This window comes from Lissotriton helveticus, chromosome 12 (genome assembly GCF_964261635.1).
Source record: "Lissotriton helveticus chromosome 12, aLisHel1.1, whole genome shotgun sequence".
Classification (NCBI taxonomy): domain Eukaryota; kingdom Metazoa; phylum Chordata; class Amphibia; order Caudata; family Salamandridae; genus Lissotriton; species Lissotriton helveticus.
Window position 1 is genome coordinate 628,928,252 of NC_136073.1, and position 26,536 is coordinate 628,954,787.

The 26,536-nt window shown below is 47.1% G+C and overlaps 1 protein-coding gene across 3 annotated transcripts in view; it reads left to right on the plus strand.

Moving 5' to 3' along the window:
- RIPOR1 (RHO family interacting cell polarization regulator 1) overlaps window positions 1–26,536 on the plus strand; it is a 1,634,668-nt gene that overhangs the window by 143,216 nt on the left and 1,464,916 nt on the right. The window contains exon 1 of one of the 3 annotated variants that reach the window (XM_078671048.1): window positions 5,404–5,994. The exons of the other annotated variants lie outside the window; for them this stretch is intronic. Coding sequence (XP_078527174.1) covers window positions 5,976–5,994 — 19 coding nt within the window. The 5' untranslated portion in view covers window positions 5,404–5,975. Of the gene's footprint in view, window positions 1–5,403; window positions 5,995–26,536 lie in introns of those variants that run through there. 3 annotated transcript variants of the gene reach the window in all.

Consider the following 26,536-nt stretch of genomic DNA (forward strand, 5'->3'; position numbering starts at 1 on the left):
TTTGGAGTTGCCAGCTTGTATACTGCCGATACAACAAATGGGTGAACCCAAGAGAGTCACTGGGACCTGGGTAACTAGTAGTGCAAAGGAAAAGGGGTCCCAGGATACAATGCACAGTAAAAAACAGCTCAGTAGAAACATAAACACATAGAATCAAATAAAGTGTACATTGTTATTTAATCACAAAGTACCTGCGCAACAAAAAAACTGCGCACTTAGCTCATGTAAGCATAATATCAATATTAATTGCCCAAGAGAGGGGAAATAGGAGGGGTTGGAGTGTAAAGTGCTGGGAGGTAGTGCAAGGTTACTTAGTGTGGTACAGTCCAGGACAAATATCCTTATTTAAAATCTTATTTAAGGAACCAGCAGCAGTTCCTTCCTTGAACTCTCTGACAAGTAGAGAAATAGACCTAGTACGCTTTCCAAAAAAAGAAAATACTAAATTCGTACAAGTGTCATTCTTCTCTCCAGTTCTTCCTGGAATAATCATGAGAGAAAAGGAAATTCTACAAAAACACGGATATGATGTAATTTCTATCTCAGAAATCAAAACCAACTCACAAAATGTCGTAGTAACTACACAACCCCACACTGAATACACACTTAACATAGGAAGGGATGAACATACATCTAATAACATGAGTAAAGACAAATTAAAAATACAAGTAAGGCACGGCGAAAGGTCGGTGTGGTCACAGAACATTAATCCAAAAGAAAAAGAGAATAACCAACTATCTTGGACGTGGTTACCAGAAGTATTAAATGGCAACAAAATGGATAATTTACATCAACGTCAGGTTTAGCAAAGGTCTGAAAATATCGTTATGGAATATGGCCGGGAAAACTCCCAATAAAATGAAAGGTGCAACAAAAGATAATCCAGACATTCTTGCTGTTCAGGAAACATGGTCCACCACCTCCTTTACGCAAAAAGGGTACTACGTCTACGAAAACCCAGCAAAAAAATCTAAAAGGGGTCACGCGAAAGGAGGTATGGCAATCCTACTGAAAGAAGACTATTGCTGGTCACAAGAAAGTATTGATACATATTCGCTCAACCTACAATGTATCAAAGTTCAACTTAGATTACAGCCAACAGACACTTATAAGAAAATATTACTTTTTAACATCTATGCACCACCAAGTAAAAAACAAGACCCTTTATTCGATCATCTCTTAGAAACTATATCCAACATCCTCGAGGATCAACATCACCTACCATATATCATGATGGGCGACCTAAACGCCAAAATATCAAATAACGAAATAAAGAAATGGTCAACGTTATTTAAGGAGGAATCACTGGAAATAGCACTCCCGCAATTCCCAAAAGGAGTGAAGTCGGATAAAAGAGGAAGCCTGTTATTGTCATTCCTCCCAAGTATAAATGGGACAATTCTAAATGGAAATATCAATGGAGACAAGCCAGCTTCATTCACTAGACAAGGAAATGGAGTCTCCTCCATTCTAGATTACTTTATATGTGGGAACGAGTTAAAAGAACAAATTTCTGACTTGTCTGTTAAATTTAATGAGGAAAGCGATCATGCCATTCTCTGCTTAACAACACTCTGGATGCCACTAACCACTTTCCAGAACGATCCAATATTCAGTAAACCCAAAATAGAAGTAAATTTAGTCCAGCGTCGGATCTTTTGGGGGGCGGAAAATTTGGACTACTTGAATGTATTAATTACACAATCCCAATTGTTAACCATTATTTACTCCGAAGATCCTATCAAGAATTATGAAACTGTATTAAATGAACTCAAATACGCAATACAAAGCAAATTAAAACAGGACAGACCAACACAAAGAAAGTGCGTCAGCAAGTACAAAAACTGCATTCAGCCAACGGTAAAAATGCTAAACAGGATGATTCGGGCTCAGTACCTGTGTAAAACACCAACATACAAAGCTGAAATAAATAAATTAAAGAACCAAATTCGTAGACAATGTGCTAGACAGGAAAGGTTGAAACAGGACCGCAACTGGATTGATATCCAAATAGCAGCAAGGCAATGCAACCAACGAAAATACTGGTCTTTGATAGCTAAGATGACGGGAACTAAAAAGAAGCTCGAAGCAATCCCCGTCTCAGAAGAAGACTGGGGCACATTTTTAAATGATCTGTATAAACCGAACATGACGGGATGGATGAGAAAGGCAACTGAACAAGAAAAGAAAAATAATGATATAAAACTCTCCAGGGCCTCGGCAGTGTCAATTGCCTTGAATATTAAAAAGGCAAGAAGTACGGGTGCATCTGGTCCCGATCAGATCCCGATAAAGGTTTATCAAGCAGACCATAAAGCTTGGGGTCAGATGTTAGCGCCATTATTTAATTACATATTCGACTCTGGGAACATTCCAAACTCGTGGAAAGGAAGCACAATAATTCCTATTTATAAAAAAGGAAAAAGGAGTATAGCTGGCAATTATAGACAAATTGCCTTAATGGATGCTGGCGGAAAGATCTTTGCGGCTGAAATTCTTGACCGGTTGAAGCTCTGGGCATTTTCGATGGGATTAATTCCAATGTTTCAAGCTGGGTTCCGACCGAACCATTCGGTTACGGATAATATAGCTATCTTTCAATTTTTATTAGATAAATACGTAACCGGGAAATCGCAAACAATATATGCAGCCTTCATTGACTACTCAACAGCGTTCGATAGGGTCGATAGGCCGACATTATGGATGAAACTGAGAAAAATGGGTATCTCAGAGCCTCTACTGCAATTAATCGTGAACTTACATAGTAATACCTGGTGCCGTGTCCAAATGGGGGGTGAGAGGGGCATGTCAAAAATAATATATACATCTAATGGCCTAAAGCAAGGGTGCCTGTTGGCCCCGATTTTATTCTCCCTTTACCTGAGCGACCTACCGTCGCATTTACAACAAGGACAAAGCACCCCACCGAAAATGGCAGCTCAACGGATACATTGTCTACTTTATGCTGACGATATTGTCTTGTTCGACCTGACACCCTTTGGTCTTCAAAATCTCTTAGATTCTTTACACAACTACTCGAAAGATCATTTTTTAATTCCGAATATAAATAAAACGAAAGTAGTTGCATTTACAAAAAAGAAAAAAGAAGTGAAGTACCAATGGAAACTGGGAAGAGAAATCTTGGAACAGACAAAGGAATATATCTATCTTGGAAGAATCTTTTCGTCCAATATGAGTAACAGGAAGCAAATTATCCATCTAAAAAGGAAATGTGATCTACACGCTGGTGCAATATCACGCTTGTATAGGAAGACAGGAAGCAGGCATTTCTCAGCACTAATAAAAATTTATAGAGCCAAAATTTCCCCGGTTCTATCTTATGCCTCAGAACATATTCCCCTAAAACAATGGAGTTATATGGATACAAATGAAGGGAAAATACTAAAAAAGCTACTGAAAGTCTCCAACTCAACATCTGTACAGGCCCTAAGGCTTGAATGTACGATCACCAGCGCATTTGCAATATCAATAGCAAGCCTCATTAGGTGGGCCTATAACCTTCTGCATTCCAAAGAGGGTACCCTACGACATCTGCTAAAAATTGAGATCTTTAGTGAGGATACCATCAACTCTACATTTGTGAAAAACTTGGGAGAGGCTTTCTGTTTAGCAAAAATTAGTGCAGAAATGTTATCTTCTTGGACACCCGCACAACTCAAACTATTTTTAAAAACATTCTCTCCAAAATTGAGTTATGAGCTAGATCATTTACATTGTACTAAACTATCTACGTACAAAACTTATGCTGACTCCCAAGAATACAAGTTAAAATTGCCATATTTGGAATACACCCTTACCCATGGTGCAAGGCGTACGATCATGATGCTACGTCTGGGTATTCTCCCTTTGTTATCTTTTACCTCCCCTTGGAAACCAAACAGTTCCTCACAATGTAACCTGTGTTCGGGGGGTAAACAGAACTTAGAGCATATGCTCTTTGTATGTCCAAATAAAGTCGTTGTCACTGCTAGGTTAACATGCCTAGAGCCAATATATCGGTCCTGCAGGATCACGAAAGCAAGGGATTTTATTTCCATATGTACCAATCCACCTAACGAATATGTTTGTAATAAGATTTATACATTTTTTAAAATAACACTGAAAATGTACTAAGTTGTATGCAAATGTAATATGTATTTTCTTTTTAATGATTTTGTGGTCCTCGAAAGAGTACCGAAACAAAATAAAAAACTTTGACTTGACTTGACTTGAACCAGCAGTTGCAAGAACCAAAAACAAATGCAAATAAATGTACACAGGAATTAAACAACCATGCTTCTAAAGAAAGGGCAATACAATTTTCAAGCTCAGGATAGAAGCTGGTGGGGTGAATCTGTAGTTGACGTTTCGACCCCACGACAGGGTAGGGTATTTCCCCTCTCTTGGGCACCTAATATTGATATTATGCTTACATGAGCTGTGTGCACAGTTTTTTTGTTGTGCTGGTACTTTGTGATTAAATAACAATGTGCACTTTATTTGATTCTATGTATTTATGTTTCCACTGAACTGCATTTACTGTGCATTGTATCCTGGGACCTCTTTCCCTTTGTACTAGCTTGCATACTGGAGCACTAAGTCAGAGGAAGAAGCTGTTTAAGGAATAATGTTCTCCTTTTGTCTTCATGCTGAGAGGAACTATACATGTTTTAATAATGGGTTGTTTTATAGATATTAGCACTTTATGGCTCTGCACAATACTATCTGCACTTTATGTGCTGTTTAATAACGTAGACTCCTTATTCTTGCCGCTTCTCAATTTATGCCTCGTTCGATTGTTTCTACTGAAGGTTTTAGATGGTTTTATATATTCAGAATTTGAAATTTGTATAGGGATTGCTGGTCTGTGTTCCTTAACCGTCATGCATTGATTGTGATTTTAGTATTTATTGTTCTATGTGCTTTTATGGTCTTTGCTGGCCAAATAAAGATTTTTCGATGATGATGAAAGTTTGGTTCTCTTTTTATTATGCTCTTGAATGTGTGATACTGTGGATCCATGTAACTATTATTGGGTAATATACAGCATGGCTAAACACTTATCAGTTCCCAAAGGCGAGGCCTATTGGCTAAGTCAATGCTTGTTTCGTTAGTGGTCTGGGGCGGTGTTACTCCGCTTAATGTTCCTGGTGCGCCTTCCATTTCGTGGATAAAGGAGCCGAGGAGTCGGGACGCCCCTTCCTTCCTTCCTCTCTGGTCAAGCGTTCGGCGTGCCTGGCCCTCTTTCTGTCCTCTCTCTGAGTGCGCGGCCCTCCCCTTTCCGCCGCAAATCGAAGTCGCCAGCTTTCTGTGCTTTTTGACGTTGGGAAGCTGTAGGAAGTGGGTAGTTCAGGGGGTTGGAAGAGGAAATTGAAGACGTAGAGGGTGGGAGGCCAGGTCATCCGGACGTGGCACACCCTCTCTGTAAAGAATCTGTTCAAGGACGCCCAGCATTGACGCTCAGAAAAGAAATAGCAATTTCAACAACAGGGTTCCAGAGAAGAAAGGAATAAGTTGCTCGGGGGAAAGTGGTGAAATCTCGATATTAAGGCCCATGGAAACGAGCAGCGTGTTCTCGAGTGAGGCTAGGCAGCGCCTCATCCTCGTGACTTACGAACAGGTCTGCCTCGACCTGTAAGTTCCTTGCCGGGGGTGGGACATTCCTGGTAGCAAGGCTTAAGGAAGTGTAGCCTCGGCCCGGGGAGGCCCAGAGAAAGTTTGGAAGGCTTCGCGAAAAGATGACAAGACATTTGTGGACATCTCCTATTCCATAAGAGCTAGGGAATGCTGATAGTCTAGGACAGCGAAGGCCCAGTCACCAAGGAGTGAACAACAGACGCCGACCACCTCACGGGCTCACGGAGGAGCACTCCCTGGCTGTAAAGCGCAGCGAAGATTGGCCGACCCTGACCCAACATTTTCAGGAACAAGTGGTCATATGCGCTGGGTACTGTCCCCAGTATTTCAACGCCAACATGGCCAGCTATTTGCAAGGTAAGCGCCCTTCCCTCGGTTTCTTTCTTTGCAATCCCTGCTTTGCATCGTGGTGGAGACACTTCGCCCACCAGAGCACGAGATGTGCATCCTCTGTACATGCGTGGGCGCCGATTTCCACTCGAGCGTCGCCGTCATCTTCGTGGCACTAGCGGCGGATTTTGAACAGTGGCTGCAGGGGTAGGAGCCATCCTCGGCGAGGCACATGGCGTACTCCTTGCATCTTGGGCTCTGGTCGTGGCAGATGCGCGTGTTCCAGAGCTGCCATGTGGTAGTCATCGGGCGATTTGGGCGGAAACTATTGAGTGCCGTGTTCCACAGCGTTTTTGATAAAAACGGTTCCTATACTTCTAGAAAGAGAATCGTTACGGAACGGGTAACCCTGTCCTTGTGCTTCCTCTGCCAGAGATGGCAGCGAGACTGAGATTGGCAGCGAGTAAGGGAGGCTGGGGAAATATAAAGAAGCAGCAGGGAAACCCCTGTCATCCCCTGCGCATAAGGGGGCTTTCATTTTTACAGGAAGAGAGGCATGTTGCACAGAGGAGTTTGCAAGACTAGGGACTACATGGGACTTGTTACAATACTACATGGCATTTGTTAGGGGCTACATGGCTGTTGTTATATAGCCTCAGTTACATGGAATTGCGGCTTTTAACTAAATCAACATACATGTTTTTATTGTATTGTAATGCTTTTTAAGATATGTGTAATATATCGAAATAAAGCTTGTTTCTACTACTACTACATACACCGTTTGGTTATTGCAAATGGCATTTCGGTATGTCAGCACGGCTTACCTTTGTTTTTAAAAGTTTTGAAAGGACTACATTTGCGTGGGCGAGGCAGGCGATGCATGCTATTAAATGAGTGACGTGGCTTTTGAACGTGTTTGCAATGATAGCCCCTCTTTACGAGCGGGTCTATATTGGTGTGATATTTATTGCATCTAATAAAATCCGATTACCTGAGTCGGAATTTATAGCAATTACTGCATACATAACAATGATTGCAGCTACTCATAAGGAGGGCAATAGATTCTAATTCCATTCCGAAAACACAGTGGGTAAATGAACATACTTAGGGTCTGACTGAGATTAAAAGAAAACAGTGTCCTCCATTAGCAAAGCATATAGCTAAAAAGTTTCAATATCCGGTAAATCCTGTCCATAAAACTAGCCCACAATTGCTAAACAATCAGCCCACTCCATCAGGGCCGGCTTTTAGCATTTGATTTAAAATTTAGAGCGCCCGAATGCCCTAAGGCGTCTTGGCGCTGGGTCGGATGCATAGAATCTGGCACTGCTTAAGTTGGAAATCGAATTATGCTGAGAAGAGCCAGGTTTTTACGGCTTTTCGGAATACTGAAAGAGATGGGCTATTTTTTATTGGTAGTGGTAGCTGGTTCCAAGTCTTAGCTGCGTGCAGCAGGAAACTTCTCCCCCCCATCTCACTTGTTTAAATCTAGGAGTTTTGATCAGCTTCATCTTGCTTGATCTGAGCTTCCTAGTTGGTTCAAATTGTATTAGGTTGGATTTTAAAAATTGGGAACCTATCCCATGTAAGGCCTTGTATGCCAGGCAGGCTGACTTGAATTGCACCCTTTTCTCCATTGTAAGCCAGTGCAGGCTCCTCAGTCTGTGGGCTACTGGTTCGGACCTAGGGACGTCCAGAACTAGCTTAGCTGCAGCGTTTTGCAGTAGCTGGAGTTTTAGCACCAGTTTGCTTTGAAGGCCAGCATACAAGGCATTCCCATAATCCAGCCTTAAAAGAGCAAGCACGGTTACCAGAGTTTTGCGGGTGTTAACGGGAATACACGGCAATAGCTTTTTTATCATCTTCAAGATGTACCAAACCGATGAAGAGAGTTTGTTTATCTGGGCTAGAAATATTAGTTTGTCGTCGAATACAAAGCCCGGATTCCTGACTTTGTCCACTGGCGACGGGCAGTTGCTCAAACTATCAGGCCACTACTTCGAAGACCAGATGTTGGGCTTTGACCCTAATAACATGATCTCGGTTTTATCACCGTTTAGTTTTAGACAGTTTAGTTGCATCCAACGGTTGACTTGTTCCATGCAATTCCTAAACCTTTCCGCTGTTTCATCTACGTTTTTGGAAATGGACACCACTATTTGGGTGTTGTCGGCGTAGGAAACAGGGAGGAGGCTGCAGTTTCTAATGATGGCTGCCAGCGGGGCAACATATGTGTTAAAGAGGGTGGGACTTAAGGAGGAGCCCTGTGGCACCCCCCACGCGGACTTAAAAAAATTGGAAGTGCACTCCCCTAGTTTGACAGTAAATGTTCTATCTCTCAGAAATGATGACAGCAGTGCGAGGGCTGAGTCATGGACTCCCAGATCTGCAAGACGGGTCAGGAGTATATCATGGTTAACGGTATCGAAGGCTGCCAATAGGTCTAAAAGAATCAAGGCAGCCTTCCCGCCTCCGTCTAGTACACTCCTGAGCTCCTCTGCTGCCATGATCAATGCTGTCTCGGTCCCGTGTTCTTCCCTGAATCCATACTGCGAGTGATCTAGGGCATAGGTGGATCTGAGAAACCCAGCCAGCTGTACGTTTAGGATCTTTTCCAGCACTTTTGCCGGAAAAGGTATTCTTGAAATCGGACTATAGTTTGCCGGGTCTAGTGGATCCAGATTAGGCTTTTTCAGCAGTGGCAAAACAGATGCAGATTTCCACACATCTGGGAAGCAATTTGTCAGTATTATTTTTATCAAAGAGTAGCTGAAGTTGTTTACTGAGTAATTCTGAGAACAGGTGAAGAACCTTAGGTGGGCAGGGGTTCGTAAGGCCCACTGACTTCGTTGTCAGTATTATTTGATGTATTTTTTCTACTGACGGTGTCGCAAACCAGAACCCTAAGTCCCCGGCTTCTCTATGCCTCCAGAGGTTAGGGGGTGTCTCTGTTTGTGACAATTTATTAACAGATTTGTACACCGATTTCACTTTGTTAACAAACTATTGTCCCAACGTGTTGCAAAATGCAGTGCTCCCTTCTGTTTGCTTGTTTGCGTCAGGATTTGTCAGTTTCTTAACTGTGGCAAACAGTTCTTTACAAGAGTTTTCGGCCTCATTTATTTTCTTTACGAAATATGTCGATTTTTCTTCCAGTATTTATTTTTTATAAGTTTTCAAGGTCCTACAGTAGGTTTCTTTAGCCCCTACTTCATAATTGGCCCTCCATTTCCTTTCGGCCCTCCTACATGTTTGCTTTTGCAGTCTTAGTTTATCCGAGAACCAGGGCTCTGAGGCATTTTTTCTTCGTGAGTTTGTCTTTTTTGTGGGGGCAGCATTTAAGACGGCGGACTTAATCCAGTTGTTTATTTGCTCGGTGGCTATGTTACTGTCATAGTTTAGTTCTGGGGTGGTCGCAACTAGTAGCTCCTGTAGGTTGGATATGTTGATTTTAGCCTAATACGGATGTATATAGTGTCTTACTTGAGTAGGCCTTGCCATTAATTCATGCTTAATCGTCAGGGAGAATTTATTGACTTTGTGGTCCGACCATGGTACCGGGATTATTTCCCCAATTGTGATATTAGTGTTGTTGGAAAGTATTCCATCCAGCGTGTGCCCGGCAGATTGTGTATCTTGTTGGACCATTTGTGTCAGTGAGCAATTGGCCATTGTCTCTGAGATCAACAGCATGTTTTTGTCTGTGTCTTTTTGTAAGTGTAGATTGAAGTCCCCCAATATAGTGTAATCAGCCCCTCTTATGCTAGATTCTAGGAAATGGCCGAGTAGTTGTGACAAGGGGGTTCACGCCTTTGGTGGTCTGTATATCTAAAGGCCTTTGAAGGTGTCGTTTTTGGTAATAGTGATATCAAAGGATAGAATCTCGCAGTCAGGGCTGCTACCTATGGCTGATCCCCTAGCTTGCAAGTCTTTTTTTATAAATGATGGCTAGCCCACCCCCTCTTTTTCCTATCCTATCCGCCCGAATTATAGAGTTCCCCCCCGGGAGAGCCAGTGCCAAGTCTATATCTGAGGCTTCATCAGCCCAGGTCTCTGTGATGTATAACAGGTCTAATTTGTGAGTGGCATGGGCAAGCTGGGCCCATTGCTAGGGCAATGGCCTTATTTTAGATTGGCTTGTGTCATTGTCCTTTGTAAATGCTGGATTCTGATTGGTTAATAGGCTTGTTAGTTAGTCCCTCATCCGTACGGCCTTGTCTTCATTTGTACCTTCCCATGAGGACTGGCCCTTTTACCTCTGTTGTTACCAGGTAGGTCTCATTTAGTCTGTAAGCACTATTTTCTTTGATGAGTTTCTCCTACTGCAGGCACGACATGCTTTCCTGCAACAACAACTGCTCTGTCGCTCCTTGGCTAAGCGCCACCCCTTCACCCCTCACTGCTCATTGCTTGCCGCCCCAACCCCCTCTCTGAGGTCTGTTTATTGTTTTCTTTTAATTCCTCTTCCCCCCCCAACCCCACGTGACCATGCTGTTTTTTTTTTTACATTAGTCGATAGATTGAGATTTGATGGTTTTTTTTTGTTTGAGTATCTTTTATTGCATTTTTACATTCATATTATATAACATGCTGTTAAACGTACACTGAGTCTATATCGTGAAAAGAGGCAGGAGAAAAGAACTCATGATTGCACAAAATGACATGTGTTGGGAACAACAGTTCGTCACGTTATCATAACTTGCCGTTCAACAGTCGTCAATCAGTTATACAGTTGTAAACATAGACATCAGGAAAAAGAAGGAGGTACAAGCGGCCTAGCAAGGAGCATGATTACATGTAAATAATAAGGAAAGCATAATACAATTGGAGATAGCACCCCTGCAACAATCGTGCCAGTGGGCTACTGGGTACTGTTTTAAATCAAAGGGTGAACAATTCTCACAATATCGCGGTCTCCCCAGCCGCATAGTCCACTCTGGCCAATAATGTCCACAAAGGGGAGTACCTTTTTCGTCACATTCCTTAAGGAAAAATCAAGCAACTATTCGTCAAGTCAGGGCATCGATACAATTGGGCCTGTACATCCTACCAGTGTAGCGGGCCTTAAATATAGGCACATTTGCAGTTCGATATTCAAAGCATTTTACTCGCTAATTCAAGAACTGTAATACAGGAACATAATAAACCAAAACTATGTGAAAATGTAAAAGGAAAGGAGAAAAAATAAACAGAGACGAGGAAACGAGAAAAAAAGAAAGAAAAACAGAAGATGGTTGATTGTGTGTGTTGCGCTATCGTGCGTGTGGAACGTCCGGGGGGAAAGAAAGGGGGAGACGGGGGGGGGGGCGCCATGTCCAGTGTTAGTGTCACATGCTAAAACACCACTAAGGGAGGTGTATCTAAGAATATAGTGAAATGTTAAAAAGTGACTACATAATTAACATACTGCAGCATGAAAAAAGATCACCTGGAAGTAGTGGGTCCCACCTCTTCGCCGTCTTCCAACCGGCTCGGAAGACGGCGAAGAGGTACCGACGGAGAGAGCGGTGCTTCCCTCGTTCCCTGAGCCGTTGCCAGGCGGGGTGGGGCCCACTACTTCGACTACAAGGTGACATACAATACACCTGCAAGTCAAGACTACACCTAGGAATCCAGGTGATCTTTTTTCATGCTGCAGTATGTTAATTATGTAGTCACTTTTTAACATTTCACTATATTCTTGCAGTAGCATTATCTAATATCTAGGTCCTGATGAAAGCAATGGATTCGTTAGTCCTTTCAAATTGCTGAAACATGTTGACCATTTCTACATCTAGGTAGATATTTGTTAAGTCTACCTTTGCTGCTCTTTTAATATTGGTGGAGCGAGCAAAAAACAGAATAAATTCTTCATTCTTGCTCCCTCACCCAATTTTATTCTCACCAAGCATGCACTTCTTTTTCTTCACAAGCACTGCAAATCAGTCACCCCTATACCCACCAACTGGTACTTTTGACACTCTAACTATACTGGTCACTGCCAGGTTTACAGGAGGTTATGAGATCTGACCTTCCATCTCTACCGGCAGTGGTCCAAGTATATGGCTTACAGGAATCCCAAATGATGAAGGGCGGTTCCGAGTGGTGACTGATGGGTATCCTGATAGGTCTTATAGGGATCACAGGACACTTTTCTATGTTTTTTTCTTTGGCTTTAAGTGGGTTGTCACAGACAGTATTAGTTCAATGTACCACACATAGATTTTGTATTTAGACCCTTTGACACTTCTGTGTTCCATTGTAAATTCCCACCTACGCTCGCAGCCAGTAAGGCTGATACTGCACGCCAGTAAGCATGTAGCGAGGTACAGGACCAAAGCATGTGTAAAAAGCCAGCGTCAACTAGCCCGCATCTCGGGCATGCCGACGGTTAATCTTGTCCGGGGATAAATATGCGCGGTGCACAATGTAATTGGATAATCTTAAAGCGGGAATTGCGTGGGACGTTAACGGCGCTAGGCAGCACCATTTTCCATTCCTTATCTGTCCAGATCCGGCCCCTATCTGCCGCCCACCTATCTCTCAAGCGCTGGGTGGGGAGTTGAGTGTGGAGCAGTTGGGCCTGCGCCAGCCAATGCACCACATGAGACAATCTTCCCATCACATGCATGTATTGTACTAGCAAATGGATTGGCGGTTCATCTGAAAGGTCGCCCCAGGCCTGTGTCAGTGTGCGTATGATTGCTGCGTATGTTAAAAATTGTCCTGCAGGAAGGCCCGTGTTGGCGACCAGCGCCTCAAACGGGCTTAGTGTCCCCTCCGTGAACAGGTCTCCAACAGTATCTACCTCAGCCTGTACCCAACTAGTCAGCGTCGCCTCTGTGAATACTCCACCATCCCTGGGCGTCCGTAGCAGGGGCAGATTCGGGGCATACGGTTTCATGGAATTGGTGAGCTTCAGACTCCTCACATAACACCTCCGTGCTACTGCCAGGTGTAGCTGGTCTGGGCAGTGGACCTTAGCTAAAGGGTGAAACATTGCTTGTACCTGTGCAAGCGTCTGCATCGTGACGTCTGTGGCCGTGTCGCCCAGATTCTTCCCGCTCAACCAGTAGGTCACCCATTGCAGCTGCGCAGCCAGGTAGTAGAGCGCCTGGTGGGGAACTGCCAGGCCCCCAGCCTCCGGGGACGCATAAAGCGTCTTCAGAGCCACACTGGGTCGTCCCGCGCTCCAAATCAAGCTCCGAGTTAAGGTCTCCAGCTCGCTAAATATGCGCGTGGGGACTTAGACCGGGAGGTTAGCGTAAAAGTACAACAATTTGGGTATCGCTATCATTTTCGTTAACGTTATTCGACTGGGCACATTCAGAGGAAGCGTCTGCCAGAACGTCATCTGCGCCCGCAGGGAGGAAATTGCACTCATCAGATTGCCCTCTAGAACATTAGTGTGGTCTCGGTACACCCGTATCCCAAGGTAACGGAATATGGTTGAGTACCAAACAAGTTGTTCGCCTTGTACTTTAATGACACATTCGGGCGTGGCATCATCGAATGCATATATGCCGGATTTAATCCAATTGACCCTGAGTCCCGACATTTCCCCAAAGGTGCGGAAGATGGCAGTGAGTGTCGGCGGAAAGTGAGTCAGATCCCTGATGTATAGCAATAGGTCGTCAGCGTATAGCGACACCGCATGTATGCCATCAGCTAAGGGGATGCCCCACTCCTCGCCAGAGGCTCGCAGTAGCGCCGCCAAGGGTTCCATCATCAGTGAAAAAATTAAAGGGGACAAGGAGAATCCTTGCCGGGTTCCCCTGTGCACCCTGATAGGGTCAGAAAACAACTTGCCCGTGCGGACCCTGACAGTGGGTCGCCTATACAGAAGCTCCACCATGTTAATGAAATCGTCCCCTAAACCGTATTTCTGTAGCACCGACAATAGGTACGGCCACTCTACAGAGTCAAATGCCTTCTCCAGGTCAAGCACTAGACACCAAGAGTGAGGCCAGTGGTTTATAGCAACGCTCTGCACCCTAAACAACCGGCGGACGTTGTACAAGGTGCTGCGGGTTGGGACAAAGCCATTCTGGTCCGAGTGGACAAGGGCGGTTACAAGGGGGGCCAAGCGCTGCGCTAAAACGGAGGCCATGATCGTGTAGTCCGTGTTGAGGAGAGCTAAAGGGCGATACGATCCCAGCTGGATTTCGTCTCTGTCAGGCTTCGGGAGGGAGACCAGGTGGGCATCATTCAGTGTGGGTGGTAAGGCAGCGTCGGTAATTGCTGCCTCATATATTCGTAACAGTTCTGAAATCAGAATGATGGAATAAGCTTTATAAAATTCAGCGGGTAGCCCATCTGGCCCTGGGGATTTTCCATTAGAGAGAGAGAAAATAGCCACCTGCAACTCCTCCGCCGTCAACGGCGCACCAAGCTCATCTCGTTGCGCATCATCTACTTCTACCTTTGGCAAAGGCAAAACAGAAAGATATTCTGCCAGATCAGCGGGAGAGGCCTGCAATCAGGACCAATAAAGATCAGTGTAGTGATCCACAAAGGCGTCATGGATGGCCTTCTGGGTGCATACTATGGTGCCTTGCCTGGTGCAGAGTGACGTCACCGGGGTGGTCCGGGCATCTTGTCTAATTAACCACGCCAACAGCTTGCCTGGTTTGTCCCCAGAGTGATGGGTGCACGCCGAGTGGGCCATGTAGTTCAGGTTCTTAAGCCTATCAAGCAGGCGGGTATGAGCCTCTCTGGCCGCCAATAACGGTCCCTCATCTCCATCCACCGCCCCCTGCTCCTCTCTCGACAGCCTAGCCTCAATGCGCTTCAGCTCTCCTTCTATGTGCTTCTGCATGCCAGCCTGCGTGCCCAGGCAGTGGCCCCTGGCGACGACCTTAAAGGCATCCCATTCGAGTTGCGGAGTAGAGGCTGTGTCGTTTTTCTCCTTGAAATACTGCAAAATGCGAGCTGAAAGTGCCTCACGGAAAGGGGCGTCCACAGCAGATCAGGCTGTAGCCTCCAAGTGGGTATCGGAGGATGAGGGCATTCTCAATTCTAGGACATGCGGTTTATGATCCGAGTGAGCACGACACATGTAATATGTGTCTGTGACGTGGGGAAGTAGGTCGCTGGTCAGCATAAACCTGTCTAGTCTGACATGTAGTGTGTGCGCGTCTGAATAATAGGAGTAAACCTTGGTGTGTGGGTTCCGGTTTCGCCAGACATCATGCAGATCCCACTGTGTTGCCCAGCTTGTGAGTGCTCTCGTGGCCACTGTTACCGGCGCGCTAGCTAAAGGTGGGAAGGAGCGGTCAAGGGTTATATCCAAAACACAGTTATAGTCTCCTCCTAGCAACAGGGGCATTCCATGCCAGGGTGCCAGCACTGTCGACAGCCGTGTAAAAAAGGCGCCCTGTTCAGTATTAGGGGCGTAAAGGGATGCAAGGACAACCAGGCGGCCGTCAAGTCTGCCATGTACCACCACATATCTGCCCTCCGGATCCACCCTGAAATGTAAAAGCGCAAATGGGATGCCGGGACGTACCCAGACCAGCGCGCCTCTCGCATAAGCTGAATACCCTGTAGCATACAACTGCCCCCTCCACCTACGATGTAGCGTCTGTGTCTCAGGGCCGGTCAAATGGGTTTCCTGCAGTAGGGCTATGTGCATGTGATGTCTTTTAAGGTATGAATAGATTTGATAGCGCCGTGACGGTGTGTGCATCCCGCGCACGCTCCACGTGCATGCTCTGATCTCAGCCATGACACCTCCAAGTGCTCCCCACCCCCCCCCCGCACCCTCCCCCACCAGCAGCCCACACATCGCCCCACCAAATGGTACATCCACAGTCGTCATCGGAAGGCAAACACGCACAGTGTAAGCAAGTAAAGGAACAGCAAATACTGAGAAGATATCAACAACAATAAATGTTTATTTGCATAATTAGTTAAAATCATTACAAAATTCTCATGATAAAATTACAGTACAAAGTTTGTTAAAAATGCTGAGGTTATTGTCTCTCGGCCTCCAATTTTATTGGTGACAGTGTGTATAAAATCCGAGGATTAGACTGTCCCTGTTGGCCTGCCACCTTGATAGCCCTCCTGTTCAGTTTGTTCTAAACATTTTCTAGCTTCTTTCGTCTCTGTTTTATCAGGGCCGGGCATATACAGAAGAGATGAACAAGGGTTTCTGTTTTATACCCACAGAGGCGACATTATTTCGTCTGGTGGGAAGGTTTCCAGGATGGTAGTAGATCTTTTGAGACATGCATCCCCATCCGATAGGCTATGAAAGCCTTTTTGAGATAATCACTAAAGTGGGATACTAGATATGCCAGTGGTTTTAGGGTTGTAAAGGAGTTCATGATGGTCCAGCCGTGCCGACGTTTTGCCAGTATCTCTTTATCCTCCAGAAAGGATTTTCTTTTTGCTGCCGCGTTGGCTAGTTTGCTTAGCATTGGCTTATCTGTCCCCGGTTTCCATGCTGATTCCAGCTCCATTTTTTTCCACACACAATTTCAAATACTGTTCCCAGATATTCGGGGTTTGGGTTTCCCCCTGTTTTATGATTTCCTCCCAACTTAGCCAGTCCAGTGTGTCAGGGTCTGCAGATCGAAGTTTATAACAGAGTTTCACGAAGCCGCCCATGCTCCGGAACTTTTGATTTTGCAGGCCGAATTCTAGCCTGACTTGTGAGGCTGAGGCAGATTTTGGCAGATTGAAGACCGCTTTGTAAATTTGGATCTGTAAATCGTTTAAAAGATCGGCCTCCTTGCCGCACCATGTAACTAGACCATAAGATAGGGTGGGCATTATCTGCGCAGCTATTACTTTTAAAAGATGGTAATAGTTGGGGCAGTCCATTTTTCCTTTAAGGGAACGGTATGCAAAGATTAAAGATTGTGCCTTTGCTTTTAATGCTGTTTTGTGGTCCTTGTGATTTACTCCTTTTGTGATTGTTATTCCCAAATACTTATAATACTCTTGTTCTTTCACTGTTGTTCCTTGGGCCATCCATTTGTACTTTAATTTTTGCGGGTCAACTAGACGGACCACTTTGGTTTTTTCTTTATTTAGGTCCAAGCTTTCCCGTTCTAAGTACGATGTTAATTTATTGATAACTCTTTGTAAGCCGATTGGGGTTTTACTCAACAGTACAATGTCGTCGGCATATTGTAGGTAATGTATTGGGTTATTTACCAAGTGTGGTGGGTGGCTGTCTGCTAATTCGATCGCGCTTGTGAGGTCGGAAAGGAAAAGATTAAAGAGGGTGGGGGCTAATACGCAGCCTTGTTTTAGGCCTTGGTGCGTTTGGATTCTCCTGGTAGTACTGCCTCCATATCCCAGTTTCACTTTTGCCCAGGTGTGATGATGTAGGGCTTTGATAGCTATTAAAAGTTGATGTGGCAATCCCCAGCTCTCCAATTTTCTCCATAGGCGCTCTCTATTCACCCGATCAAAGGCAGACTTGATGTCTATAAAACAGGCATACAGGCGGGTGCCCTTTGCTACCGCTTGGTCTGTTAAGATGGCCAGGCAAGTTAGGTTGGTTATTGTTCCCATTCCTTGCCTGAATCCTGTTTGAAATTTTGGCATGATCTTTGTTTCTGTTATCCAGGCTTGTAGTTCCAGTAGGATGCAGGAGGCGTAGAGTTTGGCCTCTACGTCTATTAACGATATCAGTCTGAAATTTGTGGGATTGCGGTGATCGCCGTGCTTGAATATTGGGTGGATAATACTGCCTTTCCAGGAGGCGGGTAACTCTGCTTGTTTATATATTCTGTTGAACAGAGGTGTTAGGGTCTCTGACCACAGATCCGGGTCGTACTTAAAGATCGCGTTTGGCAATCCGTTTGGTCCTGCTGCACCCTCTGACTTTAGTCTTGAGATTATCGTCCTCAGTTCATTTTTGGACGTTAGATCGTCTGGCTCTGTTGGCCCCTTCTGATGTTTTTCCTGCTCGAACTCCCAGTAGACCTTGTTCTTCACTCCTTTTGGTTCCTCCATGTTGTCCTTAACTACCCCTGAGCCTTTGGCATGGCTTGGATCTGTATTGCTGTATTGGGTTTGCACATGTCTGATCCAGGTTTCTGCACCAACCCCGGCTTCTTGTTGGAGTTTTGCCCCTTGGTTGAGCTCATTTATGATGCCCCAGAAGTCCCGGCTATTAGGGTGTTTTCCTGCGATTAGCAGTTTATTCCAAATGGTTTCTTTGTGTGAGTGTTTTGCGGCCCTCAATGCCTTCCTGTAGGTGCTCCTGGCTCTCCTTAGGTTGGATTTGTTTGCCGCTGACCCCGATGTTTTTTGGCTTGCGAGGGCCCGGACTTCCTTGGCCACCTGTCTTTTTTTAGCTCTTAGGTCCATGCTGAACCATGGCTCCTTCTTGTTGTAAAGATGTCTGTGGTTCCCGGACCTTGCTGGGAACTTTTGCTGCAGTACCTCAATCATTTGCTCCCAGTTGGGAACACTGTCCTCCTCCTTTTGTGTTCCTAAGTTGGCCATATGTGCTTTAACTGAGTTTGTGATTTTGCCCAGCCCTTCTCCACGCAATTTTAGTTTTCTCAGGTTGAACTTTGATGCGTGTTGCAGTAGTGAGGTCGTTGTTGGCGCAAAACTTGGTGCATTTTTCAGACTTATTATTTGGGGGAAATGGTCACTTTCTACTCGATGTTCTATACCGAAAGATTCAATGCTGGAGATTAATTAGTCACTTACTATAGAGTAGTCAATTATAGAGTATACCCTACCGCTCAGATATGTGACGGCTGCCGGCCTATCCCCCTTTGTGTTGCCATTCAGGATTGACAGGCCGTACTCATTGAGGCTAGATGCTAACTTTTTTCCGCCACTGTTTGCTTTCGTCTTCACCTTCGCCTTGTTTTGGTCAATGAGGGCGTTGTTGAAGTACCCGGAGATAACCAAAGGGTAATGCGAATAGATCCTTTGCATAACCTTAATAAGTGACAACAGGATCACGTGTTTTTCTTTTTGTGACTTCTTGTCCGGATGGATATACACGTTAAATATTATCATTTTCCACGGTTCTGTCCCCGGTGATGGAAGTTCGATGATTCTGGTCACCTGGACCCACTTCAGGCCCACGTCTATCTCCTCAGATGCCCAGTTATATTTATGGGTTACGCATGTCGATAGTCCTCCGCGGGGGTGGCCATGCGTGGAGAAGCGTCCTGCATATATTTGATGTTCTTTGAAGCCTAGAATTGGAGTAGAATGTAATTTCCATGACTCCTGTATCAAGATTATATCTTGGCGTAGAAAGAATGCTTGGGTTTCATAATCATGGGCCATTTCTCGAAAGCCGTGCACATTCCACGAGCAGATTGCAACTGTAGATTTCTTTGTTAGATTCTGAGGGGGCGGCTCGTTCCGCAATGTTGCGGAGGAGTTTAAGTCTGGGTTAGGTAACTTTCTTGCTCAGGACGCTAGGTATCCAAGACCAGTCTGTTCTATCTGCGTGGTAGAGACGAGTTGTTTGTTGATTGCGCCTTGCGCTTGTGGGCTCTGGCGTGGAGGCCCGGGCGCCACGTAGACAAGAGATGTGTTGACCTCTGCTCTCTTTCCCCTTTATTTGGTCACGTGTATTAAGTTGTAAGGGATATGGGTACTTCAGACGCGTATGTTGCATTATGGATATTCCCCATGTTTCAAACTGAGGTCTAGCAAGGTATATCCTTTCTACCAGGTCCTTTGAGGCCCAAGTTGTGACTGATTATTCTATGGCCATATTATTTGTGTTTTGTTGGAATACAACAGAGTAAAGGTCCTGGGAAGTAATTTGTTTTAGGTCCGGTACTTCGTTAAACAGTTTTAACAAATTGCCTCGGTTCAGAATGTCTTGTGTCCCCCTTGTTGGATATTCAGGGATAAAAGTTAATTTTAGATCATATGAATCTGAATTTTTGCTTGGCTCATTATGTATTGATCCTGCTTTTTGAGCAGACAGGTTGTGAGATTGAATCCTATCACAACCGAAGTAGGCTGATTGTTCTTCTTGCTCTTTCTGTACTGCCTCGATTGTGATTTTGTTTTTCTGGGTTGGGGCTATGTTTGTTAACTTCGTTTGGGCCGTACTTTGCTCCCTTTGCGATAGCGAGCATTTGCGATCCTTGTCCAGGACAGTAATTTGCATGGGGATTGGCACGGATTTGGTTTCGAGTGCTGCTGCTGGACCACAAGATTTGTAAACGTTTCTTTCGGATGTTGCGGATAGTTGTAGTTCGATAGAAAATTTATAGCAGGGTTGGAGCCCTCTTTGTGGCTATGTTTTGTGCCCAGACTGTTATTTTCCAGGGCTGGTGTCGGGTCTTGTTGCTCACAAACTCCATATTCGCCTACTTGTGTTGGCTTCGATTTTTCCCTTTCCAGCATGCGCACTTGTAATTGCTGGTTCAAACTGGAGTCCATTTGACTTTTATTGCCTGTGGGTGGAGATGGGCTAGGATTAACTCCTGTCCTGGTGCCTTTGCCCCTTGATGAATTCGATGGATTTAATTTATCGGGTGGGTCTGCAGAAGAGTCCTCGCCCGCTGTCGACCCATTCAATGGATTGGATTTGTTTTCGTAATGGGTATTTGTATTAAATATGGGGAAGATTTTGTCCGGATCTACGTTTGGTAGTTTCTTGTACTTAAGCCTGGCCTTCCTTGCCCTTTTCCTTTCTCTCTTTGTTGGTTTTTCCTCGGTACTGGATTGGTGCATGGGTTGTATTTCTTCAGTATCTGAATCTGTTTTACCTAGGCAGCGTTCCTTTAATGGTTGTTCTCGGTCCGTTGTTAGCTTGCTCGTTGTGGGGCCTTTGATAGGCTTTTGCTTAGGTGTTTGTGGTTTCTCCGGAATAGGCTTAGTTTCTATCGCCTGACAGTAACCGCATGATTGTTTTACCTCCCCTAGGATGTCCATCAAAATGGCCGGGAGGCTTGCTAGCTTTTCAATAATGCTTCCACATCCGCAGTTTCGTTTTTGATTACTCCCGCTTGTGTTGGGCTCTAATTTCCCTTGAGTTGATAAGAGCATTGATAGGGAGTCCAGTTTTGCGTTTATGCCCGAGATGTGCCCGGCCATTAGTGTAATGAGGTCAATCTGGACTTCCATTTTATTTGATTGGTAGTACAGCACCCTTATTGCTTGCTCTAGAGTGCTTAACAGAGATTGGGTCCATGGCATAGAGGGCTCGTCTTTTTCGATTTTGCTCAGATCCTTAGGTTCTAGGTCCGACGTGCTCCCCGATGAAATTGTGATTGGCGCAGAACAGCGATGGTGTGGTTGGTTTGCCTGCATAAACATGGTGTCGTTTTTGCATGCTTTTTGTTGGTCTCTTTTTGTCTCGAGGCTGCGGGGTGTTGAGACCAACATACCCGGACTCAGATGTTGATCGCCAAAACAGTGTTCTGCTCGAGGTGCTCTCCCTTGTGAGTCTATGTACTTAGTAATCCTCTCGGTAAGTTCCTCGAGTTGGGAGTCGTTTGATAGGAAGAGGGGTTTTAGCCATGAGTCCCCTTCTTGCCCTCTAATGGTAGATGGATTTTTGTGACCTGTATTTCCCTCCTGGATGTCCTCAGTTGCTATTGCGTGGTCACTGACTTCTACTAGCTCCGCAAATGTCTCACTTTTACTCTGGCATGCCCTGATGTCCTTTGCAGGGCAATTTTCTGAAGTGTCCTTTACGGTTTGGCCTCCCTTGATTTCATTTGTGGCTGCGGGAGTGTTAAAACGGTGCACCTGTGCGATTGCCAACGCCAGTTTGCCTTGGAGTGAGGGGCCCGAACACAACAGAGGGGTTAGACACTCTGGTTTGGTGCTTGGCATGTTTAATGGCACGATGGGGCTTGGTAGTTTAGAAGCCTCCGCAGTTGGTGCGTAGATCGTCGCTATTGGGTCCTTAAGGTAAAAGAATTTTAAGAGACCGGGTTTCCGTCTGGAGTCTGATGTTAACTCGGGGGTTGGTGCCGATACCAACCTCTCCCTAGAATTTGATTCTGACCCTGTTTCCGGTGGCTTTTCGGCTTCCCTGGTTGGCTTTCTCGTTTTTTTTGTGGATTTTTTACTTTCCGCAGGTTGGCGCATTTTCCCCGATCTCATTTCCCCGGTCGAGATCTTGCGCTCCTTTAGTTCCTTTGGACCCTGTCTTGAGGATCTGGTCGTACTAAATTGTAGCTATCTTCTACGGGGACGAGCGTGGGCTAAGGCAGGAACTTATCGTGGTCGGGGGGAGCAAACGGAGTAAACCGATGTTGGCAGGTGTAGGCAGATGTAGAGAATGGGTGGCTGTACGTAACTTTACGTAGCTGTGCGGTCGGCCCCTACCGGCTGTCAATAGGACTATCGGGGTGGGGTGGGGGGGCAATTATACAAGTCATGTGCATGTGTGTGCACCCCAGGATAACAAGAATTAAGATGCACAATTGCCTCGCCTTACCACATTGCCCCGGGCGGCCTTCCTTTGCTCGGTACGCAGGGTCCCTCGGACTCTCTCGGGTACTCAGAGCTCTGGGTACTCTGGCTCTCTGGCGATCTGGGCCCCTAGCTCCTAGCTCCTAGCTCCTTGTGCTCCATGTGCTCCTTGTTCTCAGCGGGCTCCCAGCGCACTTCCGCCACTTGTCTCCTCTGCTCTCCGCTGCGTCTCCTCTCCTCTTTGCTGTGACGTGTGGGGGAGTCGTAGATGGCACACGGCGCCCAGCGCTCTTAGACCCCCACTAGGCAGGTACTCATCCTGCCCAGCCTCTCTGCAGCTCAGCAGCACGGCTTGCCTGGGTCGCGCTGGGTCCCACTCTGTGACTCCTTTATTAACCGTTGCTTATAAATCACAGGCTAGGCGCAGCCCACACTGGCCATCGGCCCAGCTGTGCAACACAGCACCGCAGTGCCCGGCCCTGAACTGATATGGCACGGGGGTGCGGGGCTCAGGGGAAGTGTTTGGAAGAATGTGAGCGAGTGCGGAGCTCCTCCGTCGGCACCCCCCCGGCGGCTCCCAGCGTCCTCCCTGACGGGCTGCGGCTATGATTACTGTGTGTTTTTCGGCCGCCCGCAGGGTCTGCTGACAACCGGTGTCTGTCTCACCTCGGCAGTGGTGTAGCATGCAGGCTGCAGTGTTGTCGTGTCAGCCGTACCACTTGGCCCCCGGCTTCACCCCCGGCTGCAATCTGCTTCGGTCTTTCGGTCCGTAGCGTCCGCGGTCTCAGCTTGCAGCTTTCTGCTTGCACCTAGCTCGGCGCTCGGCTCTCGGCTTGCTCCACCTGCTTCCAATCAGGCAATCACTCCCTCCAATGGTGTAGGTAGATAGGTGAGAAGATATCAACCATCACTGTTAACAAACTTAATAAAATTACAATACCAAAAGGTCGACAGCGGAACATGTTGTCGTCCAAACACACTGATGTGCTAATACAGTCTGTATTCCAGGGGGAGGTCACCAAGCACTCGGCGTAACCGATACAGGCGTGCTACGTGAACCTTTGAGGGGTGCTCCCTCCTCTACAGGTGTCCCATGTCAGCTAGACCCAACCCAGCCAGTTCTCGTGTAGGCAAAGGGCCGAGGCTCACCCGGGACGGTGTCATATTAACGGACACAGCCCAGGGACGAGGTAGTTCACATCCTGCACTCCAAAGGGCAGAGTCCCTCCCAATGTCCGAGCGCCCCAAACATCTAACAGGACCAAGACATTTCCATCGTCTCTATTCCTATGTTACTCACTGCGCCAGCATGGTGGGAGACAGAAGTTCAGTCCGGAAATGAAGATCCACCATCAGCGCCTCGCGGGTGTCCCTCGATGATTGGATCAAACAGGGTAGTACTGGCCGACGGGTGCAGTCAGGGCGTACCTGACAGCTCGCTCCCACGTCAGATTACCAGGTCAGCAGTTTGTGGAGTGACATCCGGCAGGTCCATCGATACCTGCGAGTCCGGTATGCCATAGAGATGCTCATCGTCACTAGGCATCTCCCGTGTGCTATCCTCCAAGGCGGCGTCCGCACCCAGGGAACCGCTGATCTCCGCCACCATCCGGAGGGCCTCCTGCTGCTCATTACGGACAAGGTCGGCCGGGGGGCTCACCTCCGCTCCTCTGTTTCGTGGCCCCGTTGATGTGGATCTGTGCCTGCGGCGGCGTCGGGACCCCCGGGGGCGCCTCAAGGGCAAGGCCGATGTTGACGCCTCAGAGTCCGCACCCACTCCAGAGTCCAGCCATGCCTCCACCTCCTCAGGGGTGTTAAAGGAATGGGTTTTATCCTGGACTACCACGCGCAGCCGCGCCGGGAAGAGCAAGGAATATTTCAAGTTCAGCTGGCAGAGCCGTTGTTTCACCGCCAGGAAGGAATGTCGCTGGCGCTGCACGTGGACCTTGTAGTCCGGGAAGAGCATGATTTTTGCATTCTCAACCCGTATCTCCGGTAATTTCCTAGATTCCCGCAAAATGGCATCACGGTCCCGGTAGTTCAGTATGCGAATGAGCATGGGCCTGGGGTTGGATCCCGCCGGTGGCGGCCGGGTCGGCACTCGATGAGCTCGCTCTACCACAAAGTATGGAGAAAGTGCGTCCTCCGGGAGCAGGCTCCGCAACCAGGTCTCCATGTGAAGTTCGGGTTCCCTGCCTTCCCATCTCTCTGGCAGGCCCACGATGCAAACTTTATTTCTTCGCGCCCTCCCTTCCGCATCCTCCGCGCGATCTTCTAGGAATTCCACTCGATTAAGGAGGTCCTGCACGTGTTTGTCTGTTTGCGTGACCTTAGGCGTAATGTCCTTCACGGTAGCTTCCAGAGCGGAGGTGCGGTCCACCAACTTCCTGTGGTCGGCTCGCAGGTACGAGAGGTCTATGGTGACATTGTCGATTTTCATCTCCAGGGAGGTGCGGGTCAGCTGCATCGACTCCTCTAACCGCTCCATCGCCGCCAGCATCGCGTCTAACTTGGAGGTCGTCTGTTCCTGCTCTGCCGATTTCGCTGCCTTCTCCATTTTTCCCTTGACTTGGGTGCCACCAGCGCCAGCCCTTGTTATAGCATGGGCAGCACAGCCGTCGTCGCAATGTATATATGGCCAAAAGCGTCCTCAGGCTCCAGGGGGTGCGGTTCGCCCCGCTCCCAGGGCCGCCAACCCACGTAATATTCACTGAGCAATTTCGCCGTTCATCTTCGCAGCGAGGAAATGGTGACAACACCAGGGCTGGGTGCGAAGATGGGCACTCCCTCTCAGTGTGGTCAGTTCCCTCCGGGCGGTCCAAGCACATGTCCCTCGCAAACCTCCGGAGTATAAAGGGGCCTTCAGGTGCCACTGACCTCAGCCAGGCTCCCCTCCAGTATGGACGGCTGCGGGATCCTCAAGTTGCCTCGAGCAATGGAGCTCAGCAAATGGCGCCCGCGCCCAGGCCTCACTCTTCAGGGCGCGGTCCCTCCACCTCTAGGAGATTGCGTCTCCAGCCCCAGAAGCCGCACCTCAGCAGTGTCAGGAGGGGAGAGGTGGGAATTACCTCCCCCCCCCCAGGGGGGGACCGCCGCTCGCAGGTCACCAAGCAGGGGTCTAAGGATGCAAGGCCCCGACCGCACCACCACTCGTCAAAGGGGGGGGGCCGGGGGGGGCGCACGATGTCAGCTGCAATGGGGGCACTCACCCCACTTCAGCGCCCAGGTGTCCGGCGCTCTACGTCCGCCGTGAAATCGCCCCAGGTGCAGCCAGATGTAGGGCCTCTATGTCAAGGCCGCGCTACCGCGGCCCATCCCCGGCCTCGTGTGATCTCAGATGCCGGCCAGGAGGCCCGGCGGGTGAGGCAGGCAGCTTTCCCCCCTGCAGGAGCGGCCGGCGATCGTCTCCATGGCCCCAGCTCCAGCGCAGGCATGCAAGGTGTCCCCACGTTACTTCGTTCCAGGTGTGGGTCCGTGCAGGAGAAATTCGGCGGATAATGGGCCCGTAGAGGGGGAGCTCAGCGCGGAGCTCTACTCGAACACGTCCGCCGCCATTGCGTGCTTAGCCACGCCCCCCGTTAAGAGATTTGATGTTGAGCCAAGGCTCGAACACTGGCCCCTAGCTCCTTAGTCGGTTGCTCTGACCGCTGAGCCGTATCCTTTCCCTCTGGTGGCAGCACAATATATATTTTTTTGCATTCACAGAGGGTTGTTAAAGACACCTTCGAAGGAGTCTGGAAGAATATCTGGGCTAAGACTGGGACCCCTGGAAGGATTCCATATAGGCACCATCCAGAAGCGCGGTAGCAACATTGTATGCTCTCTGATATCAAAAGGAAGCAGAGAAAGAGATTTGGAAAATAAGCACTGGTGAGGTACAGCGTAAGGCACAATCTGAAGGATTCATTACTAACATATAAATGAATTGTGCAAATTTCAAGTACGCTTTCAGTTTCTCCCAGATTATTGTAATGCAACCAAGCGGCATTGTGTCAACATCTAGGACTTCTGGGCAAATCACCTAATTTCCCCGTGCCTGAAAAAGGGATGAATGTGACGTTATGTAATGTAGCTGGTGATCATGTAAAGTGCTAAATAAAAACAAGCATTGAAAATGCAATAGGTCTCGCATTTACTAGAGTTTGAGCTATTGGCATTGTAGACTACAATACCTTTTATTAATGTGCTGGTTTTTTAAACAAATAAATAAAAG